Source organism: Orbicella faveolata, unplaced genomic scaffold (assembly GCF_042242905.1).
Source record: "Orbicella faveolata isolate gen_17 unplaced genomic scaffold, um_ofav_v1 contig_35, whole genome shotgun sequence".
NCBI classification, from domain to species: domain Eukaryota; kingdom Metazoa; phylum Cnidaria; class Anthozoa; order Scleractinia; family Merulinidae; genus Orbicella; species Orbicella faveolata.
This window is the reverse complement of record NW_028301564.1, coordinates 22,206,858-22,226,261: the sequence shown is the minus strand read 5'-3', so window position 1 is coordinate 22,226,261 and position 19,404 is coordinate 22,206,858. Positions and strand designations below refer to the sequence as shown.

Here is a 19,404-nt window from a genome sequence, read left to right as displayed (position 1 = left end):
GGCAACATGCAATCTATTTGTTAAATAGACAAGAGCGTTTTATAATGGTAATTGAACTGGGTGAAGTGCGATTTGGTCTGAAATCATAGGCGTGATTTCAAAATCGAACGAGCGCGCAGCGCGAGTTCAATTTGAAATCCCAAGTATGATTTCTGACCAAAATTGCACGACACGAATTTCAATTGGCCATTTATTAGATCCGTTTTGAAATCGCACAATTTTATCGCCCTAAATTTTAGATTTTGGTGTGTTGTTCCATTAGCCGGTTTGTTGAAAATAGCGGAACCGGAAAAGCCGTTACATTTCACTTAGTATGCAAAACGATGTCATGTGAGGAAAACTCATTCGAGCATAACAAAGGACCAAGTAGTTCTGAAGTCAGTACGAAAAACCGTCTACTTCATGCATAAAAGTGCAATTCTCGTCGCCTGAATCAACGATGGAAAGCCTTCCTTTCTTCTGTGGTTGAGACTGATACTTCTAGTTGTCTTTGGCGAAGGAATTTGAAGGTGCAGCTTGTGGTAATTCTGCGATGGATTTCTTCTGAGTTGTGAAACTCCCTCGAGTGCACGATGCCCAGTGGATAGTTTTTCTCTTTTAAATACCCGTTCAATGACACTCTGCATGATTTCAAGGGATTCCAGCTCGTTATCATCTCCGTTTATTTTTTGTAACCTCGGCGTAGAACTTTATACTGAGGACCTTGTCAAGTTCATGCGGCGTCATTTGTTTCAGATATTTTCAAGATGGCGGGACTAGTGGCACCAGTTTCGGAAGACGTTCGTTCATTCACTGTTTTATGGAGCGGGCGTATTTTGACTATGTAAATTCACAGTGACAGAGTTGAGCTCTTGCAGACGTTGAAGGAAAATCTTTAACTATAAAAAATTGCGATAAAGTATTTCTAAGCATATTGAGAAAGTTTAAAATTTGTTAAAAAACGACGACGTTTCGACGTTGAGCTAACGTCATTATCAAGTCAAAATGATAGTTGTTAAAAAATGTATAAATAGTCACTAAAACAATAGTTCAATGGATGTGTTGAAGGAAAATCGCCAAAATATTCGTCAAAATGAACACTGAAAGTTAGAAACTTCCCTTAAAGTAGGTCTTCAGCCTGAAGGAGCTCATAATCGTCATTCAGAAACTGTAATTAATTAAATGCATCAATTGTTTTGAAAAAAAAACCAACAACAACAAAATTTTGGCAATAATAGTTGCAAAATTCTCCACCCAATGGCTTTTTGCCTTTCATTTTGCTGAATTTTTGTTAGTTGCTTTAAATCCTGCTTTAAACTAACCTTGATATCTGATTGGTCATTTTGTTTTACTGCCCCAGTCTCATTAGCTGAGAAAAAATGCGATTTAGAGCAAAAAATAGTGCGATTCGTGAATAAATCGCACCGCTGAGAGCTAATTAGATTGCAAGGATAGCCAGTGACTTCACAATGGAGTTAATAAACTGGAAAATACACCACTCGTAAAATTCATACGAAACCACATACGGGACTCGAGTGGCGTATTTTCCATACCCTCATTAGTGAAGATATCGATGATTTCACTGATATCAAGTTTGTCTCTGAAATTGTACTTAAATTCGTTGGTGTATCATCGAAACATCTTCGGGTCTTCCTCGAAAATCTTCGGCAATCTTCGGTAATCTTCGGTAATTTCGGAAATGTTCAGCAACGTTCGTGGGCCCTTCGGACAAATTTTGGAGAATATTCGGAAACTTCGGCAAGTGGTTGGAAATCTTCGGAAAATCGTCAAAAACGCCGTCATCAGTATGTCTACATAATGAAAAGAACATTACACGTTAGCTCGAAGATATGACTTTTATATTCTCGTGGCAAGAACAATATCTCACGAGCGAGCGCAGCGAACGAGTGAGATATAGTTCTTGCCACTCGAACATAAAATTCGTATCTTCTCGCCACCGTGTAATATCCTCTATTTATTATATGACCGTGTCTCACAAGGACTGGGAACTACCGAATTTACGAATTTGATTGGGTGCAATCGATGTTGACTGCGGTCTAGCAAAGCAAAATCAACTTACAGCAAAATAAAATAAACTTACAGCAAAAGAAAATCTACTGACGGCAAAACAAAATCAACTCGTGAAAACACTTGAAGCAGCCTGGCCATTTCTAACGTGAGTGTTGTTTTCATTTATTATATGGTTTTGTCTCACAAGGACCAGGAACTACCGAACTCACGAATCTGATTGGCTGGTATCGATATTGACCGCGGTCTAGATTTTCTCATCAAGACCAGCATTTATACCGGTTACATTTTGCGGTGAAAAAGTTCCAAACTAAAATACAAAAATATTGGCTATTTTCTTCTAAATGGAAGTGCCAAAAAGCATGCTGAGAAAAAGAAAAGTAAGAGGACAAGCAAACTTTGGCAGATTTAAATTCAGTTTATTGCCGTTCGCAAGAAAAAGGGTCAGCTAGGTAGTACAAACCAGTTACATTAAACGAATTATATTTTTCTTGATTGCCATATAATAAACACCTTATTAACCCAGCTTAGTCGGTCTGTATGTGAGAATCTTGACCTCGTTCGTGTGTACTCACGACCAAGGTCCAGATTCTCCCTTACAGACCTCCTGCTCGGTTAATAAGAGCTAATTGCATAACGTGTTCATATAAAACATGTCAAATGTTGCCAAATCACCTCGAGCAACGATAAACCAATTTCGTTTACAGTTCAGTGTTTAGTATTCTTCTGCAGTATAATTGGTGCACATTGGGTTGTAAACAGGCAGCTGGATGCAAAAGGTGTTTTTGCGATAACCGAGGAAATTCTCGCGCGCTCATTAGCTAATTTTCGTTGTCAATAAGCGGACATAAACATGACTCGTTATAATTTATGCGATGCGTCAACGAGCGAGAGCCGACAATTTGACAATTTGCTATCGTAAAAAACAAATTGACGTCAGTTTTTCATGCGTCTGTCCTGCTATCGACAATGAATTTTGTCATAACATTGTCAAAGTAGTCTGTGAGGATTTGTTTACAATCTCTGAAATCATAAAAAGAAAGATTCTAAAATCTCTGAATGCTAAATAAAACACAGGCGGCCCAAGCTCTCAATGTTATCCTTTTTTTTTTCTTTTTTATGCGAACGTTCAGGCTAACGTGACATATGGCATGTACTCTTACATAACGACCGAACTTGACCACGCGAAACATGACTCCCGCCTTGCAGCATATGGAGGTGTTGTGTTACAACGGTTTGAATTTATAAAGGTTTGTATGGGAATGCAACGGCTTTGCTTGAAAAGCCAATTATTCTTATATTTTGTGAATAAAATCTACTTACCCTGTTGCTGTGTTGTATTCTTTGTTGTTTGCCAGCTCCTCGGGCCGATCTAACGCGATTTCGGCGAGTTATCGTTCTGTGGGTTTCCACTACTAAAAGAAAGACAAGGCCGGACACCGATTTCCGGAGTGCCCGCCGCTCGAAGCGAATAAATCCACTGAAAATAACCCTGCCGGCTCAATTCCTCCGTAGAATCGAAGAAGAGATGTTGAAGTTCCATGTCAGTTCACTCGCAACGCGATTCTGTCCACAACGCCTTCGCAACGATACATTTATTTCGAGATTGCTTCGCTCGTAAACTCGAAAACAGCCGCGTCACAAAAGTTAGGACACTTTCGCGGTGTTGGGTAATTATAATTAGCCCGACCGGGGGTAGTCAGCAACGATTTGTCAACGGTCAAACCAAAATGCTCCCCGGGTAACCGGGCACCCCCTCTATGGGTTTGACAACTAAAGCACGAGGGTACCCGGGGAGCATTTTGGTTTGACCGTTGACAAATCGTTGCTGACTACCCCCGGTCGGGCTAATTATAGTTACCCAACACCGCGAAAGTGTCCTAACTTTTGTGACGCGGCTGTTTTCGAGTTTACGAGCGAAGCAATCTCGAAATAAATGTATCGTTGCGAAGGCGTTGTGGACGGCATCGCGTCGCGAGTGAACTGACATGGAACTTCAACATCTCTTCTTCGATTCTACGGAGGAATTGAGCCGGCAGGGTTATTTTCAGTGGATTTATTCGCTTCGAGCGGCGGGCACTCCGGAAATCGGTGTCCGGCCTTGTCTTTCTTTTAGTAGTGGAAACCCACAGAACGATAACTCACCGAAATCGCGTTAGATCGGCCCGAGGAGCTGGCAAACAACAAAGAATACAACACAGCAACAGGGTAAGTAGATTTTATTCACAAAATATAAGAATAATTGGCTTTTCAAGCAAAGCCGTTGCATTCCCATACAAACCTTTATAAATTCAAACTGTTGTAACACAACACCTCCATATGCTGCAAGGCGGGAGTCATGTTTCGCGTGGTCAAGTTCGGTCGTTATGTAATAGTACATGCCATATGTCACGTTAGTCTGAACGTTCGCATAAAAAGGAAAAAAAAACCGATAACATTGAGAGCTTGGGCCGCCTGTGAACAAAATTAGCAGTTTCATGTAACGACGTCTGCAGAATTTGTAATTAAATTACTCGATTCTGATTGGCTAAAAAGGAAGGCAGTTCTCATGTAACACGAGTGCAACTTTGAAATACCAGTGCAAATTACAACGAAGATATCCGAAGTTAGTGCGAAGACACTCACAACTGCCGAAGGTAATCCGAGGTAATTCGAAGGTGGTCGAGGTTCACGCGAACCCTTCCGAATATAGCCGAAGGTAATTGGACGTTATCCGAGCACTTCCAAAGACTAAAAAATGTTTAAGCAAGCAACCGGAACGATGATCCTGCTGGTATACGTTGGATCAATAGTGATCTAATCGGCTTCACATATAACATGAATAATATAAAAGCAGAAACCGACACAACGTAGGATGATTTTTTTGAAAGTGTAGCCGAAATATAGTACACTTTCAGCAAAATCATCCTACGTTGTGTCGGTTTCTGCTTTATATTCTTCACATCCAAAGATCATCCGAACCCTTGCCTTCTAAAGATCAACAAATATCGCCCAAACGTTTAGGAAGACCTCCCGACAATGACTCGAACCCTTACAAAGTTTTAAGTTTTGACTATTGTCGTAATCTAACCAACATTTAATGAGTTTAGTCGAGCACTCAATTTCGTTAAAAGCTATAGCTAACAATTAGCGTGGGCGATCGGGCATATCAATCAACAAAAAGACTGTACCGTTTAAACATGGAAACCATGTGTTCCAGCAGTGGTCATTAAGGTAAGGTGACTGTTTAAGAGACGTTTTTTTCTACCAGCACCTGTTCCTTATATTGGTCATCGATTAATTCAGAAATGGAGAACATTTTCCGTGTTTTTTGGATTTATAGAAATACGGGTGAAAGTTTGAGAGGACGAGCCTACAGGCGAGTGTTTCCACAGCTTTTAGAGTTCTCCCAAACTTCCAAAAGTTTTTTCTATGCCTCGATATAAACTCTTTCAGAAAACACCGTAAGAAAAAGACAGGAAAATCATTAGTTCGATTGTCAAAATTTAAATTATCTTTGCTTGTGCCATCATTATGTCAATAGCTCGTGTTACACGTGTTACATCTGTGTTTCTGTCTTGTTATTGAAGTACTAGTTTTAGCACACACTGAAGCATAATATATGGTGAATGGAAAGTAGTGGTAAAATGTAGTCATCTTGATTCATTCTTGATTCTTGATTCAGCGCACATGTTGTGGGAATGAGTTGTCTGATGAGTTACCAGTCACCCACGGGGTTCCTCAGGGAAGTATCTCGGGTCCCCTCCTATTTGTCATCTACATCAACGATATGCCAAGCGTTCTAGATGCCTGTCAAGCGTCACTCTATGCAGACAATACGGTGATCTACTACTATGGGTCTTCCTCCCAGGAGCTGACTGACAAGCTCAATCAAGACCTCCTGGCGGTGGCGAAATGGCTGAACGAACATAAATTAACACTGAATCTGGACAAAACCAAATGTATGCTCATAGGCAGTAACAGGAAACTAGAGAGTAAAGTTGCTCTAACTGTGTCTATTTTTGATCATTGTGTGAACGATGTTACTTGTTTTAAATATCTTGGAATTTTAATATCGTCTGATTTTACCTGGACAAATCATGTCGAATATATGGCAGGGAAAATTAACCAGAGGCTTGGCCTACTTAGGCGCATTAAGCTTTTATTACCGTTTAGGGCGCGCATTCTTTATTACTAAAGTCTTGTCATGCCCTTATTCGAGTAGGCAGATCTAGTTTGGGGTGACAAGCATAATGTAACTTTAATGTCTAGCCTACAAGTTTTGCAAAATAAAGCGGCTAAAATAATTTTAGATCGACCGCTGTATTCATCTGCGTCGCATGCATTAGCGACTCTGAAGTGGATACCATTAGAGAAAAGGCGTTTCCAGCGAAGATGTGTGCATGTATACAAATGCCTAAATGGATTTATAAATCACGAATTGACTTTAGTAACACAACAACATCAGCATAATTATAACACCAGACATAAAGTCAATCTTAGACTCCCCTGCGTTAGAACGAATTGGGTAAAACAAAGAACTGCCTATCGCGCTGTTAATGATTTTAATTCTCTCAGCCAGATAATACGAGACTCTGCTAATGTAGATATTTTTAAGAGACAGGTTTTTAATTTTTTAACTTAAGTGTTTTATAAATTTCATATTTTTAGTTCTATTAATTACTATTAATCTTTGAGGCCCTTTTCGAAAACCACAGGTACGTGAAAAAGTTTCCTCAATAAAGATTATTCTTATTATTGTTATTATTATTATTATTATTATTATTATTATTATTATTATTATTATTATTATTCAAATCTTTGGACTCTTGTTCGACCATCTGTTTGCATTCAATCGCATTGCCGGCAAGAAAAGTGAATTTAAGGTGAGGTGGATTTCAATTAGGTTTATTATAATTTTCAGCTTTAGAATTACTATTTTCAACTGGAATTCAACCACACTTCGCTATTTTTTCCGTGTATGTCTTAGGGTCAAACTACATCAATCGAGACCGCTATGTATACGTGTGTGAGAAACGGCCCTCAGTTGCAAAGACTGTGTTTGTAGGTATACTTTTGATATATGATGGCTACGTAAATAATATTAAAATCCTTCCTTATTTTCAATTTGAAGCAGTGGGGGTGTTACCGCTAGACTGTAAATCCGGTTAGCTCGATTAAACGGCATCCAAACTTAACATTTATGGTGTACTGCCATTCTCAGAGCAAACTTGCTTTTTAGATGATTATAACTTTAAAACCATGTTTGGCGACTTGCTTTCTTAGCTACATTAAACCGCATCCAAACTTGGCATTGATGGTGCACTGCAAAGATGGTGCACTCATAGCAATGTTGTTTTACAGAAGCTTACATGAGCTTCAAAACAATGTTTGAAAAAAAAAACATCCGTCCTGATGTAGAAGTACGGGTTTAAGTCAGTACACGCTAAAGATATTTGATATAAGGCGAATTAATGGCAAGCCAGTTTAAGTAGTGGAAACACTGTGGTCTTCTTGCTTTATTTAATGAAGACTTTGGACAGCTGTTCGACCATCTGTTTGCATTGAATCGCACTGCAAATTAAAAGTGAGGTTCAAACAATCTTCGCTATTTTGCCGTGTTTGTCGAGGATCAAAATAATCAAACGTCTCTAGGTGTTCTCTGAAATTGTGATCTTAGAAGGAATCATGTCTTAGTTATTTCATGATGGCCTCGTTAAGGGACCGTTAGTAATGCTAAAATCCTTTTTATAATTTGAAGAAGCTGGAGTGTAATGGCTAAATCCGGTTAACTGAACTTGGCGGTTTGGCGTAATTTCAAATTTGCGCTCACCACAATAAAACTAATCTATTATTATAGGCGGTGAAATATGCAGGGGATTTTAGGTTTTGCCTATTTTGTGATTCCATCACTTAGCATAGCCATCAATCCGGTAATTTTATTCACATATAGCACTAATTTTTGGGGGGGGGGGGGGGGGGGGGGAGGGGCGGTGGAAAGTTTCCAAGTGTTTCATTTGAGCCAGACTAAAAGTTTTAGTTCGAAATACAGCCATGCTTCTCGTGACCGTGGTTTGCAAAACGCGAGGATAACAGGAGAATTTGAAATGTCAGTGCTCTTCAATCAACAGTCCCTCCACTTCTATGAGAGATTTCGTGCTGGAACTTAGTCTCCTCTCATCTGATCACTGGCAATCTTTACATTCGCATCGATTATTTTCGATAAAGAAATAAAAAAAAATGCATAACAACAACAACAACAAACTTGATTTCTCACGATTTGCATTATAGATAAAATTACAATTTTTCTTAATATTAACAATATACCTTTTCAGTTTATAATTATAAAAGTTAGAGTATGGCGATCAAGTAAACCATTCGGTATTGCAAGCAACTGCTATTGAAATAGAATAACTAGCTTTTCATTATAATTACTGAGTTGCTTAAAAATCCATTTTTTCAAACATTTGAGAAAGAACTGATAAAGTTGCAATTGGCTGATAATTCGCTGAGTGGGTTGTGTGCCAACCCCACCCCCCCACCCTCCGCCCTTTCTTGTCAATAGGAGTTACTTTCTATATTTGGAGTATATCTGAAACGGTTACTTGTCGCAAGGATTGATTATAGATTGCTGTAAGTGCCCCACTTATTGAAGAGGCATACTAGTTTAATACATTTTGGGGGGACTCCAGTGGAAGATTTTTTTAGCTCTAGTCCCATTTTTGCGTCCTGTACTTCGTGTGTGTAGATTCCGCGAAACTGTCCAGGCAAGGCTTAGTGGGATTTGTATCGCTCGGCGGGAGGTTTTCAGAAAGATTTCTAGCCACATTTATAAAATGCGTATTTAATTGATGGGCGATATTCTTCCTATCTGTGTAGGACTTGTCATTGGATAATAATTTTGTTACTGCTGGTGGGGCGCTGGTTTCAATCGCCGGGTAAAATATTTTTGCAGTAATTCTACGATAACGACAAACTTTACCTGTTAGATCCCGGAAGGTACGCAAGAACCAGCGGAAACATGAACAACTCTACTCACATCGATACCAGTGGAAATCCGTCTTGCCCGGGCAGTGTTTCTGTGTTCTTCACAACAGCCCTGGCTGTAATAAGCTTAGGAGGGTTTATCGGAAACAGTAGGCTGATTTAGCAAGAGAACGGGAAAGTCACTTGACGACGGCGCGCGCAGTACAAATACCCAAATATGGTCAAATTAGAACAGAATCCAGGTTATTCCGCGCGCCTTGCAGTCGTCATCTGACCATATTTGGGTATTGTACTGCGCGCGCCGTCGTCAAGTGACTTTCCCGTTCTCTTGCTAAATAAGCCTATTTTGGTAATTGCTGCGGTGTACAAAACGCCAAGCCTCACAACAAGCACAAACTACTACTGTGTGAACATGGCGGTCTCAGACTTTCTTTCCAGCCTTACCACCTGGCCTCTGTACCTTACTGATGAGATTATAACGAGCAGTGGAAGTCTCATACAAGGTCCTCTGGCAACTGCTGGGTGCAAAGTGGGAGTGTTCTGTAGAATAGCATCGATTATAGTGTCAATTCTAAGCCTGGTTATGATTGCTGTTGACAGATTTGTGGCTATTGTATTTCCATTGAAAGCGATGCTGATCACACGAAAGATGAGGGCTGTCCTACTGCTTAAAACGTGGTTTGTGTCGATAGCTTATTGCATTCCCATCGTCTACTATTACACAAAGGAAAACGTTGGTCAAGAAACATATTGCAAGTTTGCGTGGAATAGGTTTGCGCTCATGCTATACAACATTACGGGCCTGGCCTTATTCCAGTTATTTCCACTACTTACATGTACAATCATCATTCTTTATTCCCGTATCATGAGCGCATTGAGACAAAGGTCAAACGCAGAATACACTGCAAGGTGCGGTAACAACCAACAAAACAGATTTAAGCAGACCCAAAACTTCATGAAGACATTCAGGTCAATCGTTGTTGTGTTGTTCACTTTGTTTTCACTTTCTACTCTGTATTTGATTCTAAAAATCATTCCTCCTGTACTTTTTACCAGAGACCGGTGCAAGTGGATCTTCGGTTTCGCCTATTTTGTGATTCCATCACTTGGCATAGCCATCAATTCGCTAATTTTATTCACATATAACACTAATTTTCATCAAGCTGTGCCAAAGCTTTGCCCTTTTCCTTCACGCAATGCCGTTCATATAGCAAAGCAGGAGAGCACGACGAGGCCGTCAAAATATGTCTAGCTACAGCTCGTGGCATTTGAACAGAGACCGTGTTGCATATGAAAGTTGCTGGCATACTGTTGTCAAATGAGTCTGTTGTATCGTACCGTTAGGACTGGGCTTTAGGCCCATTACATGCTGGGGCCACGCAGACCCGGTTACCTTTATTTGGAGTTTCAGCCACCATGGCATCCGTAGGCTATTAAGGAGTCCCATTATCCTTTAAGACTGTTACTAGTGTCAGTAAATCGACATACGTGGTGTGAACCCGAGGCAATATATTTTACACTTAATTATCGATGCCGAAGGACGCAGTTTGTTTTGTTTTCCCGAGAATCTCGTTGTTTCCCCAGACGAAGTCGACGGATATATCGATTTGAGCTAAATTTTCTCAGAGAGAAAGCAAAATCTAACACGGTTTGAGCTGTAGGCCTTGAGAAGGACTGATGAAAAATGACTGAAAAACCGACTGGAAAATCATTTACAAAGTCAGATGATAATACTGTATGTTGACACAAAAGTTCAGTCACGCTAAATTGTATTATATTGGTCCTTGTCATTGAATAAATACCAACTGTATGTAAATTCCCCCTTTTTCAGCAATTCAAATTATCTTTCGACACATATTCCCGTATCATGTGCACTTTGAGGCAACCCAGACTGATCGCTTAGGAAGAAAATATGTTAATTCCAAGTTTTTTAGATACGTCTGTTGCCATATGAGGAAAGGTAAGGGAGTGAATAGGTTTATGGATTGAGGGAGGGTTGCGGACATCGGAAATGGATTGAAGTTTGGTATTATGTATGTCCTAAGGCAATCGACATTTCCATGGAAACGATAAACAAACATTGAGAAACCGTAAAACACGAATTATACACGAAGCAGATGTGAAAGTTAATGTCGGCCATTGTTTTAATCTATAGTTTATGGTAAGTAGAATTCTGAAAAACAAAAAAAAAATCTGTATATTAGATTTTAAGTAAATCGCAAAAAAAAACAAAAACATTTCAATACTTTTTGCGTAAATAATGCTTATAGGTCCGACATTTAAGCACTGTTTTGGTGAAATTGCTTTAAATAACAACAAAATGTGTCTTGGAGTTATTATGTTTTGAAGCCACGAAAGTTTTGCTGAGTTTCATTTTCGCAGGGTGACCTTTTCAGCCTCGATCAACTGGGGGTTCTGTCATCGATTTTCAGGGGAAAATGTTTAAAAGCCGACAGCTAGGGTGCGATCGGATTTTTGACCATGACATGGTAGTTTAAAATAGGACTAATTATTGAAACTCTTGAGTTGCTAGCCAGTTTGCTAGCCAAAACAAGTATCGTTCAAATTCGAAAAAAGCCAACTTGAAGTTAAAATAAGATTGCTTATGTGGTCGAGGTTCATGTTTTGAATGCGTGCTCCAGTCTCCAGGATGGGAGACGAAATCTAGCTCCAATAGTTCAGCCGAACTAAGGACATTGTTTGGCCATCGTCCATTTTTGCAGGTTGTGTGGAAAATTTGAAACACTCCGGAGCGCTAGTTACGAAGTTAATAAGTCGCTAAGTGCTAACACGAACAACTACGATATCTCCTCGATAGTGATTTATCACGTTCCTCTAAAGGCGTCATGCAACGTTTGAAAAACCACATCAAACCAAGGGCGTCTGTTTTTTTTTTGTTTTTTGTTTTTTTTTGTTGTTTTCCCTTTTTTCATGTTTTAACCGATAACGAGGTTATCAGGCGATTCTATTTCGTCACCTGTCTTTGTCACAAGGAAATCACGTGAGATATGCATGCGCACCTCTGCCTACAGTTGCTTACTAAGCTTCAAAGCGTTTGGAGTTACGTCGACCACTTTCACTTGTTTAGAAGAATTAATCCCTTGAATAACAAGATATACCAGAGCTGTTAAGTACTAAAAAACTCCTACTCATCTGGGACCCGCCAGATTCAGCGAAGATCCAGAAGAAATCAGACATTTCGAGTTGACATCATCTTGAGAAATGGCGGGAAAACACTCCCACGAGAACGATACTCAGGAAAACGTTGGAAACATGGCGGAGTTAGACCACAATGAAGACGGTTAACTCCTTGGGGAAGGTGATGAAATCAACCATTCCCCAAGGACAAAACCTGCCGCTTTAGGAAAAAACCAACGAACCGTTGGGAGCGACACTTCTACAGCTGAATGACAACATGTTGTCAGTAACTAAGTCGATGCGCCCCACGCAAGAAACCCTTGAACGGTGTTCTGATGGCCACAGACCTTCGAAAAGGCCAAGAGTTAATGAATTGTCTGACACAGACACCGATTCAAATAAGGACGCGTCTGAATTTTCCGAAGATGACTGGGTCGAGCTACTTGAAGGAGAGACGAGTTGCCCGACTCGGGACTCGAAAGATGATCCGATCGACACGATTATAAATGATCTCAATGCAGACGAGCAGACTGACCAAGATGTATCGGATAAGCGCGCCAAACTCAATAAAAAGAGATGGTCGGAGAAATGAAATTCAGATTAACTCTCTGAGAAATTAAAGAAACATTCCCGACCCGGAAACCCTCAGATCAGCCAATACCCAGAACATCGTTTCAAGGTGGGCACAATTATTGCAAAATGCACTGACAATTTGCTCAAGGCCCGCATAAAAGGATGCAAAGAAAATTTGCATTGATGAAATGGTTCGTTGTCATACCGATGCTCTGGCTTTGTTAGGCCACACGCAATACGACTCATCACTGAAAAGGCGCGAGGCGATAAGACCCAGCCTCAAGAAAGAATATGCTGCACTTTGCTCTCCAAATGTCCCTGTTACTTCGTTGCTTTTTGGGAATGACCTTCAACAGCAGCTTAACAATATCAAAGCGGCCAATAAAATCTCACAAGCGTACGCGAACGCCAACAAATCGAAAAAGGCTGACTACAAGGGCGTTCTTAGTGGCAGCGGACGGCACAGATCCTACGACTAATAGTACAAAAGGTCTTTTCATTCCAAAAACCAATGGCGAAATTGTGGGGACAACTCAAAAAACTTCAAAGCCCCCTTCTACAAGAAGAAGTAGGGGGGCAAGAGCTAAATACAACTGTTAATGAGCTGACCAACATCCAAACCCTGCAGGTGAGCAATTTTGAGTCTAATGTTGAGAACGTTAAACAATTATTATTGTTTAAGATTCAGCGCTTTAAGGATGGCAGCGTAAGAAAATTTTATCCGAGATGGACAGACTTAACCTCGGACCCTGAGGTCCTGGGCACTGTGAAAGGAGCGTTTATTGAATTTACTACCACCCCTTATCAAGACAGGGTTCCAGCACAAAAGAAATTCAGTGTAGATGAAAGCACTGTTATTCAGCCTGAAATTAACAAATTACTTCAGAAAGAGGTTATCATACCTACTAGAAATGAACCAGGGCAATTTATATCTACTACATTCCTCAGACCAAAACCTGATTTCACTCATCACATGATCCTAAATTTAAAACTACTTAATAGCTCAATAAAATATGAACACTTTAAAATAGACACCCTCTGGACGGTGTTTCGAATGATGAAACCTAATTGTTATATGACCTCCGTTGATATCAAGGATGCGTATTATTCAGTGCCCATGGCTGTAACTGACCAGAAATACCTTAAATTTGAATGACAAGGAAAACTGTATAAATGTACATGTTTCCCTAATGGCCTGGCGTTGTGCCCAAGAAAGTTCACTAAACTGCTCAAGCCTGTAGATATCATCAAATTATTTGATTCGCCGGATTTCATAATACACACAGAAAAGTTAGTCTTCCTCCCTACCCAAACCATTACTTTTGTAGTATTTATCCTAGACTCTAGGAATATGACAGTTTGCCTCACAGAACAAAAACAACTCGAAATGAAAAATGCCCGCCTCCATATTATCAAGGTTCAGAGGCCAACAATTAGACTTATTGCACAGTTGTTGGGGCTAATGACCTCCAGCTCCCCTGGGATGTATCACCGCAGATTTGACACGGAGAAAACCAAAGTCCTATCCCAATGTGAGGACTTTGAGGGTACCATGGAATTAACATCCCCTGTTCTTGATGATATAAACTGGTGGATAAATAATATTCATTTATCATATTATGTCATTGATCATGGGGAGCCTCATGCAGTCTTATACACAGATGCCTCAACAACTGGGTGGGGCTGTGAATTTTAGGGAGCCCCCACAGGGGGGTCGTGGAGCTCAATTGAGACCCAAAATCACATTAATTGCCTTGAAATGTTGGCCTTCAAACTAGGACTACAATATTTTCAGGAAAAATCAGACATCAGCATTTGAAACTCATGTTGGACAATATGATAGCAGTCCCAGTCCTTAACAACATGGGTACTAGGAATATGGCTGACTGTAGCCCATATTCCAGGAAAAACCAACCTAGTTGCTGACAGAGAATCTAGAGAGCATCGGAGAGAAATTAAGTGGACCATTAATCAAGGGTTGTATGACGAGGGTAACTGTAGACGGTCAGTGAAACCAGATATTGACCTATTTGCCTCCAGATTCAATTATAGACTTAAGCCTTATGTATCTTACAAGCCTCACCCAGGTGGTGTAGCTGTGGATACTCTTACTGTACAGTGGTCACACTATGTTTTTTTATGCTTTTCCCCCATTTGGTGTGATCACGAGAACCCTTCAGAAGATACAACAAGATCAAGCGACCGGGCTGCTACTTGTACCCTTTTGGCCCACTCAAACATGGTGGCCACCACTAACAAGGATACTGATACAACCACCACTTGTACTGCCGAACCGAAAGGACACACTGTACCTTCCTCAGGATCCCAGTGCTGTACACCCACTGAACTGTCGGATGTCCCTATTCCTTTGCCACTTGTCCCGTCAGCATCCGACATTATCATGCAGTCCTGGCGCACAAGCACCAGAGTCCAGTATAGCTCTTACATTAAGAAATGGATGGAATACTGTCGTAAATGGAAAATTAATCCAATTTCAATTCCTGTAGCAAGTGGACTCAACTTTCTTGCTGAGCTTTACAACAAGGGGCTCAGTTACAGTGCGTTAAACACTGCGAGGAGTGCATTGACCAGTGTCATTGTATTACAGGGTGACCAGTCTTTTGGTAATCATTCACTTGTTTCTCGTTTTCTTAAGGGAACCTTTACGACAAGACCAGCCCTACCTAAATACAAGGAAGTTTGGGACGTGAATATAGTTCTTGTACATTTAAAAACGTTACGTCCTGCAGAAACTTTATCTTTAAAATTGTTGTCATTTAAAATAGTCATGTTAATGGCCATATTGTCAGGCCAACGCTGTCAAACTATTCATGCTTTAACTACAAGCAACATGAAAGTCTCTAATAGCAAGGTTACGTTTATTGTAAATGACTTATTCAGTAAAAACCACTAAGCCTGGTAAAGAATGTACTAAGTTAGAAGTTTTGCGGTTCGATGGAGATCCTCAGTGGAATCTGTGTAGTGAAATATCACTCTGGATACCTGAAGAGGACCAAGGAGATGTGGCATGATCATCAAAAGTTACTTGTTAGTTATCAGAAACCACACAGGCCGTTTTCCAAGGACACTGTTAGCAGATGGTTGAAGCACGAATTAAAGCTTGCTGGTATAGATACGTCCACCTTTGGTGCCCACAGTACGAGAGCTGCATCAACTTCAGCGGCAAAAGCTCAGAAACTCTCAATAACCACTATCAGGAGCCCATCAGATGGTACTCTGAAAATACCTTCATGAAATATTACAACAAAGCAATTTCCGAACCGGCAGATAACTTTGGACAACAACTGCGTACTGCTTTGTAGAAAATAGTCGTTAAGTAAGCTTGGTGCTTGATTTAACCCCAGTTGTTAACAGAGTGACTGTTACAAAGCGTTATTCATGTTTATGACAGGTTGTTTTATAAACATAAGGTGTGATTAAAATTCTGGTTTGCTATTGTCAAAATATGGTCGACTTCTTACGGTCACATGCTTACAAGTCTCACGTGATTTCCTTGTGACATAGACCGATGACGAAATAGAATTGATATTCCCACATAGATGGTGTTACTTAAATGCAGAATCGCTAAATAAAAATTCAAAAACGAAGCAAATTACAACAGCAACCAGAAAGAAAAATAAACATAGTTAGTTACAAGATTCTTCATTTTAAGTTCTAGGGTTACAAAATTCTCTTACTTGTAGTGCTTCGTATGTAAAGTAATCTAGTTTTTTACAAATAAAAGTGTCAGCATTGTTAAATAGAAATATTGTTTTCTCTGTGTTATTAAAGGAATCAAATTTTGGATATTTCTTGATGATGTCATTTGTGACTTGTTGTCTAATATTATTGTATCGGTCACAATGAAATAAGAAATGCATTTCATTCTCAATTTGGTTAGAACAGCAGTATTGACAAATTCTAAGAGTTTCAGGTAATTTAGGAGTACAGTGTCGCCCAGATTCAATTCTAAGATTATGATTACCAGATCGGAGTTTTGCCAAAGCTTGTCTATGTTTGAGGTTCTTTACTTGTTCTAGGTACTCAGATTTGCTTACATCTCTTTTAAAACTTAAGTGGAAATTCAACTTTCTGTTAGACCGAATTATCTCCATTTGGTGTCTTTTCATATCATTTGAGATGTGACATTTTAGTTTTTGTAAATTATGTTTGATGATTTGTTCATTGTAATTGTGTGTGTTTATATTATGCGGATGGTTTTCGTCATCTAAATAATTTTTGATGATTTCATTGACTGTTAACATGACAGTATTCGACCAATCATATGTCGTCTCAGCCGGAGCAATGGCGGACACATTTTTCGTTGCGAATGGGGAGTAGGTTGTCGTTTCTCGACCGATTTCTGCATCAAACCTTTTCTAGGAGCTGCTATTGTAATATCTAGACCAGTTATTTGCCAGGCCTCAAGTGCAGGTAAGCAATTTTTTGCATCAGAACTAGTCAATGGAAATCACGCTATGTTGAAAACGGTAGATTACCACACGCGCTTGACATGGATATTCTTTTGGTCGTTTGCAGGATAACATGGATCAGTATTGTGAATTTTTTTTGCTTGAAACTTTAGTTCGAGAGTTGAACTTTAAGAAAAGTCCGGCAGGCCCAGGCGGGCCCCGCCGTTTTAACGGTCAAAATCGGACTTGAAGTTGGGGCATTTTCCTTGATTTGTCAGATGTTCGCGGTATTTCGCGGGAGTGATTGTGTGATTTCTACCCTTGTTATTTTGTGGCTCGGCTTGTTCCCTTTACATCTTAATGTTTTCTTGTTATGTTTTTTTTTTTTTTTGTAGTGCGTATGTCATCCGTTTGTTTGGCCGATGTTCAAGACTTTTGGATCCTGCTTTGGATGCTAGTCCATTAAAGATATCGTCTCATTTACAGTGAATTTTCACTATCATGATCACTGCCTGTCTTGAATTGTTATCTCTAACAGAAATTTACTACTCTTGGATCGGATGTTATTGTTCGGTCGTCTATGGCTGATTATTTTTGATCTCCCACTTCTTTATGCTTGTTTTCCTTTGAATGTTGGTAGTAGTGGGAGACTATACATCAATAAATAATAAGTGTTTCATGTGTATAGTTACGCATAATCGTCAACCCACCTGGAGCAGAACCAGCCAATGTGTTTGAAGCAAATGCTGAATTACCCGCTGGTATTTTAAAAGACTATGGGCTTGAAATTAACTTTGCTATATTTTCCAAGAACTAAATTTATCCACTTACACTGTAGTGATCTAACAAGGAAAGCTACAGCATGCTGCTGTTTAGGATATCAAATTTAGAATGGAATAGAACAAAACAGAATGCATAATGACATAATGCAAGTGACTACTTAGAAAGCTACATGGCAATCCCAAGTTTTAAGAGCTATTGCAAGTGGTCAATATAGTGTATCTGCTTGTATTTTAAAATGTTGTTACATCTTGGTTATCTCAGTCAAAACATCTCACTATAGATGATCTAGGATACAGCTACATGCTAGATTATTCTGAATTAAGTTGGTCACAGTCATTACGAGTCAACACAAGGAAGTGCTGCGGAGATTGTTTTTGGCAAAACATTTAACAGCCAATGTAGGAAATGTTAATAACGGTACATGATCACTGTGTTGTTGACCACAGGACTTGCAGTAAATGATAAATTTTAAACTGATAGATATTTCAAATGACCTGCATAGCACTGTTCTGGGTAAGGAGCTCCCTTTAGTTTACTTAAGTTACATTGAACCTTAAACTTCAGCAGAGTTGCGATATGAGGACATGCAATGAAGGCACAGGACCATGAGCAATTCAGTCATTGCTAATTGACAGCGCCTATCATTCACAGTCTTCCAGTTTACTAATTTATAAGTGAACTTAACGTTGGCTGCTGTTTCCAGAATATGGTTTTTGTGCTATTTTGCTGGTTTTTAGTTGTGCTTGTCAGTACTTTGCAAATATTCAGTTTAAAAAGCATACTTTGGAATTGAATTATTATTTGCAAGTAAATGTAAGTCAGTTTTTTTTTTCACATCTCCCATATGCAATTTTAGTTGCAACCACTTTAAATAGCATGAGGTATATTATTTGTCCAAAGCATTCATTTCATGTAACTCAACCAAGCCTTCTTTCCATTGAGCCTGATTTCCCTTTTACACGGCCTCACATGTACTGAGAACCCAGGAATGGACACTTGGAGGCAGATACAAGTTACATCCAACCCCTAAGCACTAAGCGAAGAGAAATCTCAAACTCCCATCAGTTTGAACATTGATATATCCAGTGGCAATGTCTGAGGCAAAGTCATTTGTAGACCTTTTACTTTAAATGCATTCAAGGAAGTTGAATTAGACCAAAATCGTGTTATCCCATTGTCTACAAAATGGATCCAAACAGTACATATTTAATCTTGGATTTGTAAGTTGAACAAGAATTTGCTGGAAGTGTGATCTGGTACAGGGGACGAATACAATTATTTTTTACCACTTACATTGAGCAAAACATACCCTACTTCTCCCATTAAGCTCCTAGTTTTTTTATTCCATTTATTGCAAATTATTTTTGTTATTTTGAAAGAGCCATAGCTCATTAGCAAGTTGTTTATGACTCCTTTTGGTTAATAAGGAAATACAGCGGGCGAAACTCGATTAATCAAGCTTTACACAAGTTTTCAAGGACAAAACGTTGCTTTGATTTCGAATTATTCAACCCTTTTTTTCGTA

At 39.5% G+C, this 19,404-nt stretch overlaps 1 protein-coding gene and 1 long non-coding RNA gene across 2 annotated transcripts; one reads left to right on the top strand and one right to left on the bottom strand.

Annotated features, from left to right (window-relative positions):
• The first annotated feature begins 8,667 nt into the window (after nucleotides 1–8,667).
• Nucleotides 8,668–10,225, top strand: LOC149103769 (melanopsin-like). Its single transcript, XM_089274210.1, has 2 exons — nucleotides 8,668–9,123; nucleotides 9,319–10,225. The coding sequence occupies exons 1-2, from the start codon at nucleotides 9,008–9,010 to the stop codon at nucleotides 10,223–10,225; spliced, it is 1,023 nt and encodes a 340-aa protein (XP_089130336.1). The 5' UTR covers nucleotides 8,668–9,007.
• Nucleotides 10,226–17,366: 7,141 nt separating this feature from the next.
• LOC149103768 (uncharacterized) lies at nucleotides 17,367–17,883 on the bottom strand. Its single transcript, XR_016202242.1, has 2 exons — nucleotides 17,807–17,883; nucleotides 17,367–17,746 (listed from the first exon to the last, which is right to left on the bottom strand). It is a non-coding gene; the product is annotated as an uncharacterized LOC149103768 (long non-coding RNA).
• Between the last annotated feature and the right edge of the window lie 1,521 nt (nucleotides 17,884–19,404).